At 36.1% G+C, this 18,489-nt stretch overlaps 1 protein-coding gene across 4 annotated transcripts in view; it reads right to left on the bottom strand.

Moving 5' to 3' along the window:
• The window catches only part of opa1 (OPA1 mitochondrial dynamin like GTPase), a 240,686-nt gene that overhangs the window by 114,205 nt on the left and 107,992 nt on the right, over positions 1-18,489 (bottom strand). For all 4 annotated transcript variants that reach the window (XM_039766026.1, XM_039766043.1, XM_039766034.1 and 1 more), the window contains 5 exons: positions 9,220-9,385; positions 8,889-9,041; positions 8,503-8,611; positions 8,309-8,388; positions 3,245-3,385 (listed from right to left, as the gene is read on the bottom strand). In XM_039766026.1, coding sequence (XP_039621960.1) covers positions 3,245-3,385; positions 8,309-8,388; positions 8,503-8,611; positions 8,889-9,041; positions 9,220-9,385 — 649 coding nt within the window. The remainder of the gene's footprint in view (positions 1-3,244; positions 3,386-8,308; positions 8,389-8,502; positions 8,612-8,888; positions 9,042-9,219; positions 9,386-18,489) is intronic.

Below are 18,489 nucleotides of genomic sequence, written 5' to 3'. Positions count from 1 at the left end.
GTCAACTAAAAATACTGTAGGGTGAAATCAACAGTAACCCACCCCCTTCTGGGTAGGGTGGGGGGTGATCTTGCAGTCTTGTATGCATGTTATCATCCAGTTGACACTCGGAATGACCATCAGAGGGCGAACTGGAGGTGACTGCCAGCATTCTTTATGTTTGAGCGCCACCGTGCCCCTGTTGCTTTTGAAATTAAATAAGAGTTCTATGAATGGAAGTGTGTGTGTCTGTCCAGCCCGAAAGTGAGACGCAGAGTCAGGGTGAGAGCTCCAGCTCTAAGGATACGCAAGCGAGGCCAGTACACCAGCAAAAGGAAACCTCCTACAAAAGCACCTGCTAATGCACAAACGATGCAAACACTTCAGCAACATGAATCCTATTAGCAGAGAGACGCCCAGAGTTGTTCTGACAATATAAATACTTTCTAGGATCCTGTGCTTTCAACTGCAAGGGCTTACACAGTTAGTATATATACCAGGCGACTGCCAGGATTCTTTATTTTTGAGCAGTACCGCACCCCTGTTGCTTTTAATAGAGTTGGCCGGTTGCGAGCGTCAACTAGACGATAACATGCATACAACACCGCAAGACAAGCACATTAGTGAGTTTTTATCCATTAATCCATCCATCCATTATCCAACTCGCTATATCCTAACTACAGGGTCACGGGGGTTTGCTGGAACCCATCCCAGCCAACACAGGGTGCCAGCCCACCGCAGAAAACCCACGCAGACATGGGGAGAACATGCAAACTCCACGCAGGAAGGACCTGGGAAGCGAACCCAGGTTCATTGTTTGTTAATTTATTTTTATTTTTAAAGTTGTGTTTTTTTTTTTATTATGTTTTTCTCCCGGGCAATGCTGGGTATTTCAGCTAGTTTTCTCAATAATATCAAAGGAAAAAATACTTAATGATGAGTACTGTGATGTATCATGCACCCATAAAATGAATCCAAACAGACTAATGAATATTTTGGAAACAGAGAAAATAAATTTTTCACACAAAAACTATATTTAGGTGGGAATCTGTAACATAAGAAATTTGAGAAATGAGGAGACCATTAAGTTCATCAAGCTCATTTGTTTAGCTAATAGCTAAGTTCCCCCAATATCTTACCCAGGCAATTCTTAAAGGTTGTCAAGGTTTCTACTTCAACTACACGGCTTGGAGATTTGATTCAGATTTCGACAACTCTTTGCATAAAGAAGTGCTTTCTGGCTTCAGTCTTAAATGCCCTTCCCAAAACTCCCCTGAAGCCAGGATATTGAAGCCATGGGGTAGCTCTTATTACTGTACTATATCTATGAAATCCATGATATTGTAAATGTACCCTTAGCTTAAAAAATATCTTTTAAGGTAATATATACATCTGAATGACAATAAATCACAATAGTGGTATCACAAACAAGACTACATTAATATTCAGCCTACTCGTTTGAAACGCTTTTCGCCTGTTTTGTGTACAAAACAATGTAAAGAGTATCTTAGGCATTTCATCTTATACATTTGTTGTACTTTTAACGTTATGTTTGTCTGCTTAAAGTTAACCTGGGTAACAGCCAGAATGACCTAAAAAAGCCTGCTGACTAAGAGGCTGGATTAGTGATTTCAAGCATATATATATATTTTTAATAAATGCTGGCACTAAAGACAAATTATAATCTACATATTCTACATCGTAATCATTGATCCAGAAATCACAAAGTTACATGTAATTCTAGTTTGATTTCTTTTGCCACCTTTTTACTTATTGGTAATTCTTGCACATATATAGGCAAGATATACTTTTGTCCTTTACCAACTACAGACTATGAATGTTTAAGTAACAACATGGACACATTTAATTTAAACTCAATGCATCACAGTACATGAAAGTTTTGGTGATATTTAAGTGTTTATGCTCAAACTCTTAACGATTAACAAATGTACTATGCTTATTATAATGCACTCAGGTCAGGCTGGGGAGCATGCACTGGTACAGCGAATTGCTGCACCTACCACATGATGAAAATACAATACAGTTTATTTTTGTATAGCCCAAAGTCACACAGGAAGTGCCGCTATGGGCTTTAACAGGCCCTGCCTCTTGACAGCCCCCCAGCCTTGACTCTCTAAGAAGACAAGGAAAAACTCCCAAAAAACCCTGTAGGGAAAAATGGAAGAAACCTTGGGAAAGGCAGTTCAAAGAGAGAACCCTTTCCAGGTAGGTTGAGCGTGCAGTGGGTGTCAAAAGAAGGGGGTCAATATAATACAATACAATACACAGAAAAGAACAAATCCTCAATACAGCATAAAAATAAAAATTTAAGAAGTACGTAGCAGAATTTAACAGTAGATGATATCACATAATAAGATTTGGATATTTTTAGAGTCCTGGAGACCTCATCCATCAAGCTGCCTCCCCCATTTTGGCTGAAAACAGCTCAGGATCCTGGTTGGCAATCCCCCAGGCAGAAACACAGTCCAGATCCACCTTCTAGAAATTACCATCTAACTGTCGTAGCCAAATGTTACGTGGGTGACCCCTCAGCCTGGTCCAGCCACTCGGGTCCTCAACAACATTCCTTGGAGAATTTCACCACATTTCCATAGTGCCATAACTGACACTCCCTCAGAATGCAGGTAATGTGCCTCATTCAGGACACCATGAGCAACTGCTTATTCGACACAATGTTGCACCAGAGGTACCCAAGGATTCACTGAAGAGACAAAGTACCAAAGGAGTCCCGTCTTCATCTCAGGTCACTGGATAGCATCCATTTCTCGCAACCACATAGCAAGTCAGGAAGCAAAAGGACTCTAACAACTTGCACCTTCGTCCTTTTTAATAGATATCAGGAGTGCCACACACCCCTTTCCAGCGAACTCATGACCCCACCCATGCTCTCCCAATAGGTCTACTGACTTCGTAGGAATAGTCACCAGAGACATGAATGTCACTGCCGAGATAAGTAAACCTATCAAAAAGGTTGACACTCTCTCCGCAGACAGACACACTGCTGATGGCTGTGCCTAAAAGATCTTGAGAACGTCCTGGATAATGCACTGCTCTAGCACAACTCCAAAACTTGACAACTACTGCAATAGTCACATATTGTATATTAGAAGGCTATTCTTTATTATTTTGCTTTTCTGTACACTATACCACAGAATGTTTATAATGATCCAAAGCTATCTGATAAATGAGACGTACCCTTTAATATCCCGATTTGCTTACTGAAAAATAAATGAGCAATACTTACCAAAATGGGATCCACTGCTACCCCCCTGGCTTCAAGGTTTTTGCGGACTGTCGTCACCTCATCATTGGCTAGGTAAGCTGCATGACCATCATTTACTTTCAGCAACTTCTCCAACTCATTTTTGGTTTCATTTCGAATATGCTGAAAGGAAAAAAAATAAATAAATGTTACTGTATATGTCTGAAAATGAACACCGTGTACTTTCTATATGACAAAATATCAACACTGAGCAGTAAATCACAAAAAGATTACTAAACTGAAACTGCAGTACATGCCCATACATTCCACACACTATATCTATAGCTTTCAGCAAATGAAAACAAACTCGAGTTCCTTATAGTACTATCTTGAATTATGGGCTGCACACATTTACAAAGCCTTCTGATATTCAGTTACTTACACTTTCCCTATTTGTGAATGTTTGTGGGCTCCACTCACATATAGATAGGTCATATAGATATGTGGAACATTCTATTATTATTTGCAGTCTATGCTGAGTTGGTGAAAATATACCATATAGCACTGCCTTGTGACTTTACACTCTAAACAACTATCAACAAACATAGCCCAAGCTTCCACACATGGCAAACTATTCACCTCTTTTTTTGTCGAACTAATATATAAATAAATAAATGTTCAATATTTAAATTTTTTATGAAAGCAAAGATATGCAAAATTTGTACTACGGCTCTCTGATTGAATGTCACTTTTCAAATATAACTTGAATACATTTATTAAAAAAAAAAGGGCAAAAACTGCATTTGAACATAAATGAATGGCTGTTTATTTTATTCACATTAATTTCACATGGTATCACTGCAGTTCCTCTCTATAATTTACAGATATGTGTTTGAACATTAATTTCTGGATATTCCCTTATTGTATTTTATCATATTTATAGCAAAGAGCCATAGGAAAACAATTGGGTAATAATGTTTTAGATTGCCAAAACCAGCCGCAATAATAAATCTTTTGTTATTACAGGTATTATTTCAGATTCTCATACATTTTCTGACTTCTTGAGTGCCTTTTAAGTTTTTTTTCTTGATTTGTCTGTACCTCCCTCACTTATACCAATACTTCTCAACCTTTTTGGGTCCCGTGACCCACTTTTGCCTTTTCAGGTTCAATGATGACACATTCATCATGATGATGTTCAATGATGTAGCAACTGCAAAAAGCAACTGGGGAGGACACTGGGGGCTCCTCTTGGTGAAACAAGCTTACTGACTGACACACAGCCAATTTGAGATACGGCCAAAAGGCTGGTCCCAAATGTAGCTGTAAGTACCTTGTCTGTTCTTGCAGCTTACAATGGGGCTGAAATTTAAATTTAAAAGCCGCAAAATTTACCAGATATAACCACTATGAAGCAGCAATGGTTTAAATTTAAGAAAATATACCTTCAGCCTTTATGAGGCATCCTTGTGATAAAAAAGGAAATGATTTTATCATAGATTCTAGGAATTATTTTTCTAAATGAAAGAATACATTTCCTTTTCACTTGTCTACACATAGCCAGCACCATAGGTGGAATAATGACAACCCTAACAAGTTCCCAATGCCAAGCTATATTCTGCTTAAAATCCTACATTTACTTCTATAATTCTATTTTTTTAACAGTTATGTTCAGGCATGACTTGTAATAACAGATAGATGTACGCTCAAATCATATGGTTATTTTTTTTCTAAAATTTGCTTAGGTTTTAGCCACTACATTCGGTGTTGTTTCACATAGCCTACAGAGCATAATTAATGATGAGTGACAGCACAGTGAAAACAGATGACATGAGTTTCGTTGCACTTTGTACCAATAGTAAAAAATTAAAACTGAACCGATTACACTGAACTGTATTTTTAACAAAAACCTTGAAAGAGTTAAGCCACTGGAATGCCACCGTTTCTATGGAGTGTTCAGCACATGCATGATAAAAGAAATGAAAAGGGCAGAGTGTGCATTAGAACAGACTGAAACATTACACATCAATCATTTACGTATTTAATGCACAGTGAGTTGCATTTGCTGAGGATATGGTAATAAAAGAACATTGTGTTTTAAGTGATATAGTAATAAAAGAATGATATGTTTTGAGTGAGTACACTCACAACACTCAATACATAAATATACATGAAGAAACCATAGAATTTATGTGGACCCAGGATCTGTGAGGGAGGAAGGAATAAGAGCTCTGCATTGTCTGGAGAAAAAGGCATAAAAGATTGGCAGGGTTTAAGCCCACAGAAAAACATCACATATAGGTTGTTTCTGTCCCCAGTAAGCGGAGTGGGGTAGAGCTGGGTTGCATGCATCAAAAGGACATAGGTGCTGGAAATGTTGCCAATGAACTGCTGGGTAGCATGGTGGAAGCGACAGCTGAAGAAACCAGACAACCCTTTTTTTTTTTTTAAGGCCACCACCCCAGCAATTGGCATAAAGTGGCTACTTCCATGACTCCATCTCTCGTACCCCTGGGTCATTATATTATTCTTTTTCACTGAAGCACACACATGCATTACCAATCCAGGGGTAGAAAGTAATATCTTTGCAAAATATGCTTCCATATAGTTAAAAAATAAGAGAGATAAAAAGTCTGACTTTTATTAGCTATTATTGTCTAGTTGTCTAATCTAGATGAAAACACTATGTTAATAAAAGCAATTGGGGATCAATCTCTGATGTGAATTGGCACCCATGGTCCCAAAAGAAGCCATGGAGGAAAACAAGTGGTGGAGTAAAGTGACAGCTGGTGTCCTTTTAAAATGTCTGAATGTCTCAACAACACGTTGCTTTGTGCTTTTTTCCTTCTTAAAACAACATGGGCATGTCATTTGTAATCTCAAGTTTTAAGGCTTTTCTTAATAATGGGACTCAAATAACCTTTATAACAATTTTTTAAGAAAGAGCGGGTTAGTTTTTTTTTTTTTTTATTTATAAAAAATAATTTACTTTAGAATGCATTTCATATGGCAGATTAGTATACTGTATACCATGATTAATTTTATATTTGTTTTTGGAAGCTGACATAAACAATGCACAAAGCATCATGGGGCAAAAAATGTTTGCCAAAAATGGCCACAAGGCAGATTTAAAAAAATTTTTTTATAACATTTTATTAATTTGTTATTAAAATCAGGAAGATTTCTATGAAAATATTCAGTGAACAAGATAATCATTAAATACAGCATATTCATTGTGAAAAATACTTTGGTGAATTTCGCCTATTAACACTTGTAGGAAGCATGTCTTCTGATCTCTAAGTGCAAAAAGAAGCATTGCTGAGAAAAAAATTGATTCATAGCTAGGTTTAACATGCTTATGCAATCACAATTGATCTTTTCTGGGTTTCTTACATACATTACATGTGAAAAGAGGCACAGTGAGATGTGTATGCCTCAGATTTCCCTTTGATTACTTCATTTCGTATTTGCACAGAAACCTGCTAATGTGAACAGGCCCGTTTTCACATTCATGTCAAGGCTGCAGTTTTCACCTGATCCTTTTAAGCAACTGTTTTAAAGATCAAAAGCACTTCTTGCATTACAAATTCATTGTCGGTACAAAGTAAAAATGCTGATAATATAAAACCAGCACAAACATATACAAAAGCACATTAATTACACAGAAATTTTGACATCCATTTGAATACAAATACGTGCTTAACTGAAACATATTAAGATCTAAAATCTGACAGCCTTAGCTTGTACCAAATTTTTCTAGTTGTTATTGAAAATAAAGCAGTTCAAGTCCAGGTAATCTGAAATGGTACAAAGGTAAGTGGTAAACTGCCAGAGGTTTAAAAATAAACACACTTTTGACCAGTAAAGTATGTATTGAAGTTTTTACAAGTTAAAAATTAAATTTGATGGCACCTGCTAGAAGGATTACTACACTTAAATGAAGAAAAACAATTTCCAAGACTGTACAAGTGTTGAAAATTGTTTATATCATTCTGCATTATTTTCGTATTTCACCTTAAATGTTCTGTAAAATTTAAATCGCAAAGGTTTTCCTTTGTGCCAAACTATGCTGAGTTGTTCCACAACATATGAAATATACAAATAAAGACAAACATTTGTCACAATTTTCACTAAAATAGTATTGCAGCTGGCAGGGTATGCAAAGAATCATACAGGATTGAGACTGGCAAAGCACTCATTTATACCGATATTATAACAGACATTCAACAGCCTAATACTTAGAAACTATACTTTAATGGTTGAGTAAAGCTGCTATAGATTGCCTGTTGACTAGAGATTTAGTATTACTCAACAGACTTGTACATCTGATCAATGACAGTGGTTCTATTATGAACTTTAATAGAAACTATACTTTAATGGTTGAGTAAAGCTGCTATAGATTGCCTGTTGACTAGAGATTTAGTATTACTCAACAGACTTGTACACCTGATCAATGACAGTGGTTCTATTATGAATTTTGATATCTCCTTCAATGGAACTAGTAACAGCAGTGCATTAATTTTATTAACAAAAATTAAAATGTGTTTATGAAAAAAAAAACAGATTTCCAAAGAACATAAAGAAAAGGACAAGCACCCAAAGCAGCACTTATAAGTAAATTATTTCAATTTATTTTTGCTATGTTACCATTACATGGGAAATAATGTTAAACCTTGATCCAAAGGTCTATAAATAAAATGCATATTAATGGCATATTTTTCCAGCCATTGGGAAAAAAGTTTGTTATCTATAGTGTTGTACTTTATATTATGATTGGTATTTTGGACATGTAATGTAAGTATCCTTTAAAGCTTCTGTAATGTAAAATTCAGTGATCAGTTTAATTTAGGCTGCATGGTAGCAGTGTATTTTTCCCCAGACTAAATTGTGTTTAAATTCTCTGGAAATAAAATGTAAAATATATGACTAAGCACCTTTCTAGGACATAAGAATACAGGATGTTTCACTAATGAGAAGAAACTATTTAGCACCTCAAGCTTGTTTGTTTATCTAACACCCAGATACATTCTGGCCATTCACACACTTACATACAATTGCAGTTTATTTAAAAAATAAACCCTACGAAAGTATTTCATTAAAGAAAACCTGTTCAGGTGTTCGGTTCACCCAATTCAGCCACCTCTGTTTCCAGTCTGGACCTATCATGTCATTGATAATGGATTCAGCTGAAAGAAGATTTAGAAGATTTATGTAAAATCAACAACTTCTGGTTCATAGAGGAAACTGCAAAACAATAAAAAAACAATTTCTCATAAAAAAAGTACTCTCTAGGCACTCACTGTCCTTAAGGCGATTCTGTAGCGTCTCTTCCATAAACTGAATTGCTGCATCCCACTGTGCTTTGTCTGAGATGGACCTGTCTTCCAGAGCATTGTGTTGAATAACACGCTGTAAGATATGAAAGTAATGGCTACATACACTGTACGGTGAATTCTGCATTATGCAGAAAATAACTTCCATTATGAAATAATACAATTATTATTCATGGATTTTTATACTTATTATTTCTTAATAGATCAATATAGTAGCTTAATTATGGCATCCCAACAACAAAATTTCAAAAAGACTGTACTTGCATATCTTTGAATAAGAGAACAGCTACTTCACATTTCATAAATGGTTGTATGCCAGCAACTGCACTATAGCCATGCTGAATAAAAATTACCAGACTGTCCTCTGCTCTTTCATTCCATTTATGCCGTTTAATGCTTTCATCTTTCACTGCCTCCTTCAGTTTGTCAAAAATGTCATCCTGGTCTTTGCCTCTCCGCTCTGACATGAAGCGAGTAAATTCTTCCTGTAGGGTCTCCCAGGCTACCTGAGACAATATATATATTAAAAAAATAAACTTGAGGGAAAAAACAGAATGAAATTGAGGTGAAATTCATTTCACCAATAAAAGTAAAAAAATACAATACTTTTGATTTTAACAGTTATCTGATTCTCTGCCTGCTTACCTGGGGGCAGACTGTATAGTGTCATTTAATTATCATTACCTCAAGTGCTTTGTGGGGCAGCTGCTTATCTGTCCACTGCTTCAGCCTGATATCCACAGTGGTATTAAAAGTTCCAGAGTCTATTGTTTGAGCAGCTGGTAAGTAGATATTCTCTATCACATGTGTGGACACCCGCTCCCACAGCTTCTTCTGAAGAATGTCTTCCCTGAAAGGAAAAAAAGGAGACTTAATTAGCAAAAAGAATTCCATGCATTAACCAATCTGAGACAGAATACAACATGCACATATGAGACAGAGGAAAACATTGTGGAGCTGCTTAGCAATGGTATTAAATTCTGATTTTATTATACAACATTGAATTACATTGGATTTAATTAGATCTCTGCAAAGTTATCCAAATTAATTACAACTGTAATTGACACAATAATTGATCACATAAGTAATCACCTTATTCAAGTCAGTATTTAATAGATGCACCTTTGGCAGTCTTCCAGAATTTGTTCCTGCCTTGTGCTGACCGAGATGGGCTCCAGCATGTCCCATTCAGGGCAAAGCAGGTTAGACAATGACTGACTGGCCTTTGGCAGCCATTACTATTAAAACCTTGTGTTGGTGTAGACAGGTCTTTATCAACTTAGCTATTCTTGACACTGCATGTTTCACCCATTCTTCATAATAAAACTGCTCTAGGTTTGTCAGGTTGCATGGGGACTGAGCAGACTTTTTCAAGTTCATACACTGAGTGAGGTCTGTCCCCATATTTATCAAACACCACAGACTTACTCATAGGAATTGCACTAAAAGTCTGACTAGTATAAGAATTTTCATCCAGATTCACGCATCACTGCCCTCTCTGAGACCCTCCCTTATTTTCTGCAAGGCCTCATTTATCCAATTCTTTGGGAGTCTCTGCCTGCCTTGAACCTTCCTGGGCTCATAAAGAGTAACATGAATGTTCCAGGGGTTTGTGAAAAGCAGAACTCAGAATTTGACATTTTGTTTTCAATCACCCATCCAGGCTCACTTTTTTGCTCCTTCCATTCTGATGCCCAGGGAGGAACAGAACACCAGTTGTGACAATTGTTCTTTTCCCCCAGCAATAATATTGTTCGCTACATGCCCAATACTATATTAATCTAAGCTCACATAAAATAACATAAATCTTGGGAAGAATCTGGGCTTTACATTTTTTGGGGTGGAGCGATGGATTTAAAAATTTCCTTTACACAAATGCATTATACTATACAAAAAAAGAAGCCTGGAAAAAAACATTTTCATTGTGTCTTTAAAAGTCTATAATTTATAACAATGCAAAGCAACTGTCACTTAAATGGAACACAGAAAGCATAGTTATTTTGATATCTCATTCAACCAGATATAGCTCAAGTATTACTATCAAGTATGGGAAAAGTATCACTATCAAGTGTTATTATCAAAAACATACAGCCTAAAATAAAGAAGGAGGAGAAAAAAACACAAAAAAAGGATATAAATTGAATTGATAGCAGGTCTTTCTATAAAAGTGTGATCATTGAGATTATTAAAAGATAAGTTATGTATTCTTTAAGTATAAGTTACTTCTTCATTATCATAGTATATATTATAATATGTTACATGAAATTGTAATATAAAGGGAAGTAACTCTGACTCCTCAATTTATGGTACTGCCAAAAATCTCTGTTCTGTCTCCAGTATATCACCTCTATTAGGGAAACTGAGGGGTTCCCATAAAGAGGGCTCTTTCTAAATTAAAGGTTTAGCAGCAAAAAAATGGGTAAGTCATTTAAAACTGGATTCTATAAAATAAACATATTCACTAATGTCCAAGCTCATCCATTTAGGCATAAGTGAGCATTGCCCTTTTTTCCAGGCTTTCAATTGCACACAAGACATTCTTTGGTGGAACACCACTTACAAGATACAAACACACAAACTGGGCTTTTTATAGTAAATTCTTGGTATAGTTCAGTCCTGGTATGAAAAATTCTCACTGTAAATATTTTCTTAGATATGTGTAAAAAGCTGCTATTCCAGGGTTCCACATACAAGAGTAGAAAAAAATGTATCACCCTATAAAAAATGAGCATGTAAATACACTACACTAATCAGTGTTTCGTTATTTTTCCTGCTAGTTGAATACAACTTGTGTAACAGGAACAAAAAACATGTGTGTTCTCTTAATCTGCTGATTAATATCTCATTTCAGAATTTAACCATTTAGAATTCTCAATCTTACCTGAATTCCTATATGGCAAAGGCAAACCCCCTGGTTAGTTCTGCCAAGAGACTGTAAACATGTTCTTCACTAATTAGGCAACATAGTTAATATTTTTTAATTAGAGTAAGCACGAAGGTAAATGCATTTCCAATGCCTATTCAGCACAAAATAAATACAAAAGTGAATACAGGGAAATCGTAGCAAACTAGGCTTACAATGCAAATGGCAGACAAAATTTATAGCTATCATCATACATACTGACTAGCCAAAATAACTCAAGACATTAGTGAATGAGTTCCTAGCACATGAGATGTAGAGAGCTAGAAGACACTCAATTTCATAAAAATAAAGTAGAAGGCAGGATTTGCAGAATTGTAGTCTTCTGACTTGTAAAATTAATCGACTTTATACTGCAAAATCCAAGATCAAAGTCACAACATACTTAGCTTCACTTGACAAATCTATCTTTCATCATAATCGGTGAAAGAGTAGCATCGAAAAGTAAAACTATTACCTAACTGTCAATTTAAATATTTATCTGTAAAAAATGCTTTAGATGTTCTGTTTCTCTAGAATTGCTTATATTATATTCATCTTGAAGGATCAATTAAATGAGTGATTGTAAACTTGCACATTCTATTTCTCTGTGTGCTCAGATTGTGTGGTCATTAAGGAAAGAGACTTACTATTTACTCAAATATTCTGACCCCCTGATCAACAAGAAAACTCCAAAACCATACCTTTTCCAATGTAATGCTTTGTTCTGAATTCACAGCACTTGTTCTTTTAAAGTAAAATACATAGTTAACTTAGAAAAAAGAAAAAAAAAACTTTTAAAAGTAAAAGGTCTAGTGTTACATCATGTAAGTGGAAAGAGAAATTCAGAGGAAGAAGCCCCAGCATTGCACAATGTCACAGTACACAAACGGTGAAAAATTGTATGTTTGCCAAGGTGCCTAGAGTCATTTATCACAGATGTTTGCACATATTTCATTTAAGTCACCTTGTTCTAATTCTTCATATCAATACACAGCTTTCCTACACAGTCCACAAAACAACCACCCGGAGAGAACATACACAATAGCCAGGATTAGGCAATTTATCAAGCCATTGATCCAAATTCACTGATGAATACTTTTTTACCCACTAAGGAAGTGAATTTTTTTAAAATAATAATTTACATTTTTAAGGCGTATATATACAATGAATTTTTATATGCAAGGCACACTGTATGAATGTCAAAGGGCACCTGCTCAAACATGCTTGGTATATTTAGGAAGGGAACATTAAAAATGCTCCAAAAGAAAACAGAAGTGACAGATTTTACATTCACAAATTTAATCAAAAACCTGTGAACATCCATTAGGACTTTTTGAGGAGAAACAAATTACTTAATTGGAAATATATGTATTTACTCTCTGTTCCAATGGAAAAAAATGTATTTTGTTAAACAAGATAAAACAGAAACTCAAAGGGAGCTTAAAAAGAGACACTAAACTGAAATTAAAATTGCATAATCAAAAAATAAACAAAAAATTAAATTACAGTACATCCTCGAAATTCGCGGGGGTTACATTCCTACAGCACCCTCGAATTGTGAAAAACCGCGAATTATGGATGTGGTTAAAAAAAAAAGCCTATTTTTATAGTTTAAACCCTAAATATGCCCCCAAAACACTTTAATTTCATTTCAACCTCAGCTTAATACATTACCTAAAAAAAGGAATGTAAAGGTAAACCCGTATACTGTACATTACTGTACTGATATGTCACCCACAGTGCTAGAAGGTAAAATATGTACTGTAATACATGCAAGTGCGTTTTCATTGCCAGAAGCCTTAGAAGGTGCAGGGCGTTTTGCCGGCATCTTGAGGCTTTAACCCTTAAACTGACACATACTTGGGGGTTAATGCATCCCTAAACGCAAAATACTTTTTTGCTGCACTTTTTAAGTAAACATCACAATTCACAAAGAAATAGTGAAATTTTAATGGAACACTTTTTATCATGCAAAGAGCATCACAATTACTACAACACTGATCATTTTACACACTGCCAATGAATTGTAAAAACTATTTTAAAAAGTACTGGAACAATATGAACAAGGTGCAACTGATGCCATTGATGAAATTCAGTAAATCACTGAGCCAACTTCGCTCGAACTGGCTGCACACAAGCACACAGAGGTAAATGCTGACGCTGACAGGATAGCCTAGTGCAGAAACAGTGAGGCTGCAGTGCTGTTGGGGTCGGCAGTGGTCATGAGCTGGCTGCTCAACGAATGTACGGCACTGATTGATTAGCTCCGCCGTGCTGGTAAATTGCATTGGGAACCGACAATAGCCAGTTGCGGCATTCAAAGAATGTACGTCACCAAATATACTTGACTCCTACGTGCTGGCAAATGGCACTGGGAAACGACTATAGCCGGTTTCAGCAGTTTAAGGATTAAGAAGAACAAAATGGAAAACATGAGAACTCTCAGCTGGACATGTGTCACAGGGCAGCAGTCAATCAGCAGCAAGGAGAAATGAATAACGCTGTAGTGGTCCGGTGCCGCTAAGATTCACACCGTCAAGAAGACAGTGATTTATTTATTTTTAGGGTGGAGATTCCAGGAAAGCACCCAGCCTTGACCCAACCCACACGCACACACTCACAAACAGAGACAAAAACAAAGCAAACCGGTAATCAAACAACAATTAAAGAATGTAATGAAAACAAATGAAAAAAATGATACCACCCCTGTTCCCCTTATGGCGATTACACATTAAATGCAACAAAGCACCAACAAAACACACACAGTAAAGTCCATGAAAAACAGCAACGGATGAAATGTAATGATGAAAATAGTCCAGAGATCCGCACATTGAATGGGAATGTAAAGATAGGCCTACCGGTAGTTCCTGGAATGGTGAAGATGGGTGGATGGGTTCAGGAGCGCACCTTTCTTCGCAGAATAGCAATGAATCCACTTATAGTCTTCATGTACGCAGACAATCCAGACCCCAACCACGAAATGATCCAGGACAAAACGAATTAAGTACAGGTAACCCAACAGAAGGCAGGCAGAGAGACAGGAACTTCAAACACAAATTACAAAAACTCTTTTTTCCTTTTGGTCACCGGCCCCCTTTTTAAAAGCCGCGCTGACATCATTTGACCCCAACAGCCCCTGCACCCTCAGCATAAGACCAATTGGAGCCATTGAAGGGAGTGCTGGGAGTTACAGTTTCAAATTCTAGTAGAGTATACTCTCGAATTGGCTACTTTCACCATCCTAAGCCGCATTTTCCTCTACAGTTGCTTCCTGTTCTCTCTACAGTGCAGTATTGCCACGAAAAAAGCCATAAAAATTTGCGAAGGATATTAGGGTATAGCAAAATGTTTTTCCTATCTGTAAACAATAATGAAATAATGAAAGCCCACTGACAAACACTTTGAAAATTTACATTAAAATCACTCAGTCAGTTTATCTTAACGTGAATATTATTTATGCACAGTTTGGCAGTTGTTCATTTTGATAACTGTAGTTTAATAATAATAATAATACATTTTATTTATATAGAGCCTTTCCCATGCTCAAGGCACTTCACAGAGTCTTAGGAAAAAAAAACAGCAGGGTATATGTAACATTGGATATGTTTTCCTGAATAGAACAATGAAACAGATAACAAAACATTAAATAGAATAAAGAACAATAAACCAGTGTAAAATGCTAAATTCAATACTAAAAGAAAAACTTAACAAATAAACTAATTTGTGATATAACAGACACACAAATTATCCTGAGCACCTGGAGAGAGAGGTAAAGTGAAAGAAAGGGCAGAATGTTAAGTTAAAAGCCTTCCTAAATAGATGAGTTTTAAGTTGTTTTTTAAAAGAATGAATGGAGTCAGCTGATCTAATTAATTTCAGGATGTCATTCCAAAGTCTGGGTGGTATGGAGCTAAAGGCCCTGTCACCCACAGAGTGCAGGTTAGTGTGGGGCACAACAAGATTACCAGAATCAGAGGACCATAGTAGGCGAACAGGAGCATAGTGATAAAGAAAATCACTGATGTAGTTCGGTGCAAGGCCATTTAAAGCTTTGTAGGTTGTTAATTGAATTTTATAATCACTCCTGTAAGACACAGGGAGCCAATGAAGGTGAAGCAGGATGTGTGTAATGTGCTCACTGTTGCTGGTTTGAGTAAGGACTCTTGCAGCAGAGTTTTGAATCAACTGGAGCTGTGATATAAGATTAGAAGGGGTACCTGCCAGTAGCGAGTTACAATAATCGATACGGGATGTGACAAAAGCATGGACAAGTTTCTAAGCATTAGAAAAGGAGAGGAATGAGCGAACACAAGATATGTTATAAAGGCGAAAGTAGGAACATTTAAATGTGGTTTATGTAGGCAGAATAAGAAAGGAAGGAATCAAAAATGACACGAGATTCCTTTCATCAGAAGAAGGTCTGATGAGATCACCTCACTGAAAAGGAGCTCATTTTCTTAAGTAGCGCTTTAGTGCCAATTTGCAGGAGTTCAGCATTGTGGCAATTTAATTTTAAAGAGTTCTGCTCCATCCAGGGTTTAATTTCACTGAGGCAAGTTGTAAGCTGTGAAAACTCTGATGATGTTGCACTTTTGACACTGAAATAGAGTTGAGTGTCATTTGCATAAAAATGATAACCCAGTTCATAGCTACAAATTATATGGCCAAGGGGAACACACTCTTGCCTATCAGTCAGATAGGACTTGAACCACTGGAGGGCAGTGCCAGAGATACCCAGCATGTTCTCCATTCCGGACAGTAGAATGTCATGTCTGACAGTGTCAAATGCTGCACTGATGTCTATCAGAATTAATATTCTGGTTTGTCCAGAGTCTGCTGCCATAAGAAAATCAAGAGCAGTTTCACAACTGTGCTGCGCCCTGAAACCAGACTGAAAGGGTTCTATCAAATTATTAGAGGTTAAGTAATTGGTGAGCTGGGAGGCTACAACACGCTCAAGAACTTTTGACAGAAAAGGTAAGAGGGAAATAGGCAAAAAATTGTTAAGACTGTCACCATCAAGACCAGATTTTTTTTAACATGGGGGTTACAGAAGTGATTTTAAAAGTGACTGGCACAAACCCAGTGTCAAGGGATGTATTGATTATTGTCGTAACAGTCAGGATTATGGCATGAAGGCAGGATTTAATAAGTGTGGTGGAGATGGGGTCCTGTACACAAGTAGTTGGCCTCATCTTCCAAAGCAGGTCATTAACAAATGCCGATGTGACTAGTGAAAATTTAGAAAAGAAACTGGATGGAGTGGGAAGACAGGGAAACACAGTTCCTGAAACACAGAAAAGCAAAACTTGATGACAAAATATTGAAAAGAAAAATACCCCAGTTTTGAAAAGCCCTGACTATCTGAAGTTAAGCTGTTAAGCTGTTCCTTTACAATGAATTAGGTTCACCATCAAGTTAACAAAATTTGCAATAACTAGAACATTCTGGGGGGAATAAAATCACATTGGTTTTATTCAGAATTATATCTCACATATAACTGGATTGAAAACGGCATAAGCAGAAAAAATTCTGTAAAATATGGTATGTAACTGTGAACTGGATTATGATATGGAGATGAATCCAGTCTTTAACACAGTATAGCTGTGTTTGTTCAAAATTACCAAAGCTCTGCAGCTTTTAGCTTGCTTTATAGGACAGTCCACGCAATAGTATGATGCGTTTTCAGATGATTCCACAATCCGTATATGTTTGTTTTAAAGATTTTAGCAAAACTCAATTCAAAACATGTTGCATAAAAATAGAGAAAAATACTACAAAGAAAAGTTCTTGTTTAAAGAAAGTTGTTTAAGGCTTATTTATCTTATTTCAATCTCTCTAAGTTTGACCTTATAGTCACATTATGTGTAGAACAGCTAAATGGTTTAGGGTTTCTTTTCTTCTTTTGTGCTCAGTTTAATTTTTTTTTTTGCCGTTTTTATAAAACAAAATAAAAATTGCATCTGATGCTGTCAGACAACGTGCTGGACTGATAGATAATGACTGAATGAATGTTTAGAATATATTGTTTGTTCAAAAAATGAACAGTGTTTAAGGATGGTAGTCTTTTTTTCAAGCCACCAATATGACGCAGAATCTAGACTCTGGTACAAATGCAGAGTTTTAATTCGTAGCAATTTTAAATTATTTAAATTAATCTAAGCGTATGTAATACATTATTTAAAAAGTTACAATGTTAAGATGCCTGTTTATTTTTTTCTTTAGCCTCTGGTCATACAGTGTAGCCTAATGAATGAAAGAATAAATTGTTTATGCCTGAATGGTTTACATAAATATACCAGTTTAGCAAATGCATTTTCAAGTGTCCTTTGTAATATGTACAAAATTGAGATTAATACATATGAATAGATAATTATATTTTATAATATTAAGAGGTGCTCACAAGTTAATGTAAATTAAAATTCTCTTGTGGCAACCCAGTGCTTCGACAGAACATTGTTTTGCATTGTCCCTTCTTTTTCAGTAAATGGCTATGCACTGTACAGCTATGTCTTCTAATGAGCATAATAGCTGTCAGTTATCTAGACATAATACATTTTTGGACATGGACACACAACAAAGAATTGGTCATAAATGGGAAAGTACTGCCTAGAAGTAATTTAATCATGACACAGCCAGGAACAAGAGAAAATATGTAATTAATGTACGCGGCAGTCAGGTATAAGGAATTTAGTCAAACAGAAATAATCCAATGAATTTAAAAACACTCTTCAATTGCTTTCATACACAAATCTATAAGAATGGTCGAGGACCTTGACATGCTGACAAAATAATCTTACGACAGAAGGTAAAATGGCAGGCTACACTGGTTAACAAACTAATACTGCCAATACAGTAAACTGCTTTTAATGAATCAATTACAAGATGACAGAAAGTGTCCTGACATAGCTGTTAATTAAATGTCTATAAGGTTGTCATAAAATAATGTGATGTACTTGATCTGAAGTTTAAAATGACTAGTGCTACCAAACTAAACAAACTTCTCAATGAACACATGGACAAAGTTACAATATGAAAAAAATGTACAACAG

This window comes from Polypterus senegalus, chromosome 1 (assembly GCF_016835505.1).
Source record: "Polypterus senegalus isolate Bchr_013 chromosome 1, ASM1683550v1, whole genome shotgun sequence".
Taxonomy (NCBI): Eukaryota; Metazoa; Chordata; class Cladistia; order Polypteriformes; family Polypteridae; genus Polypterus; species Polypterus senegalus.
Note: the sequence above shows the minus strand (reverse complement) of the source record. Positions and strands in the feature narration are given on the sequence as shown.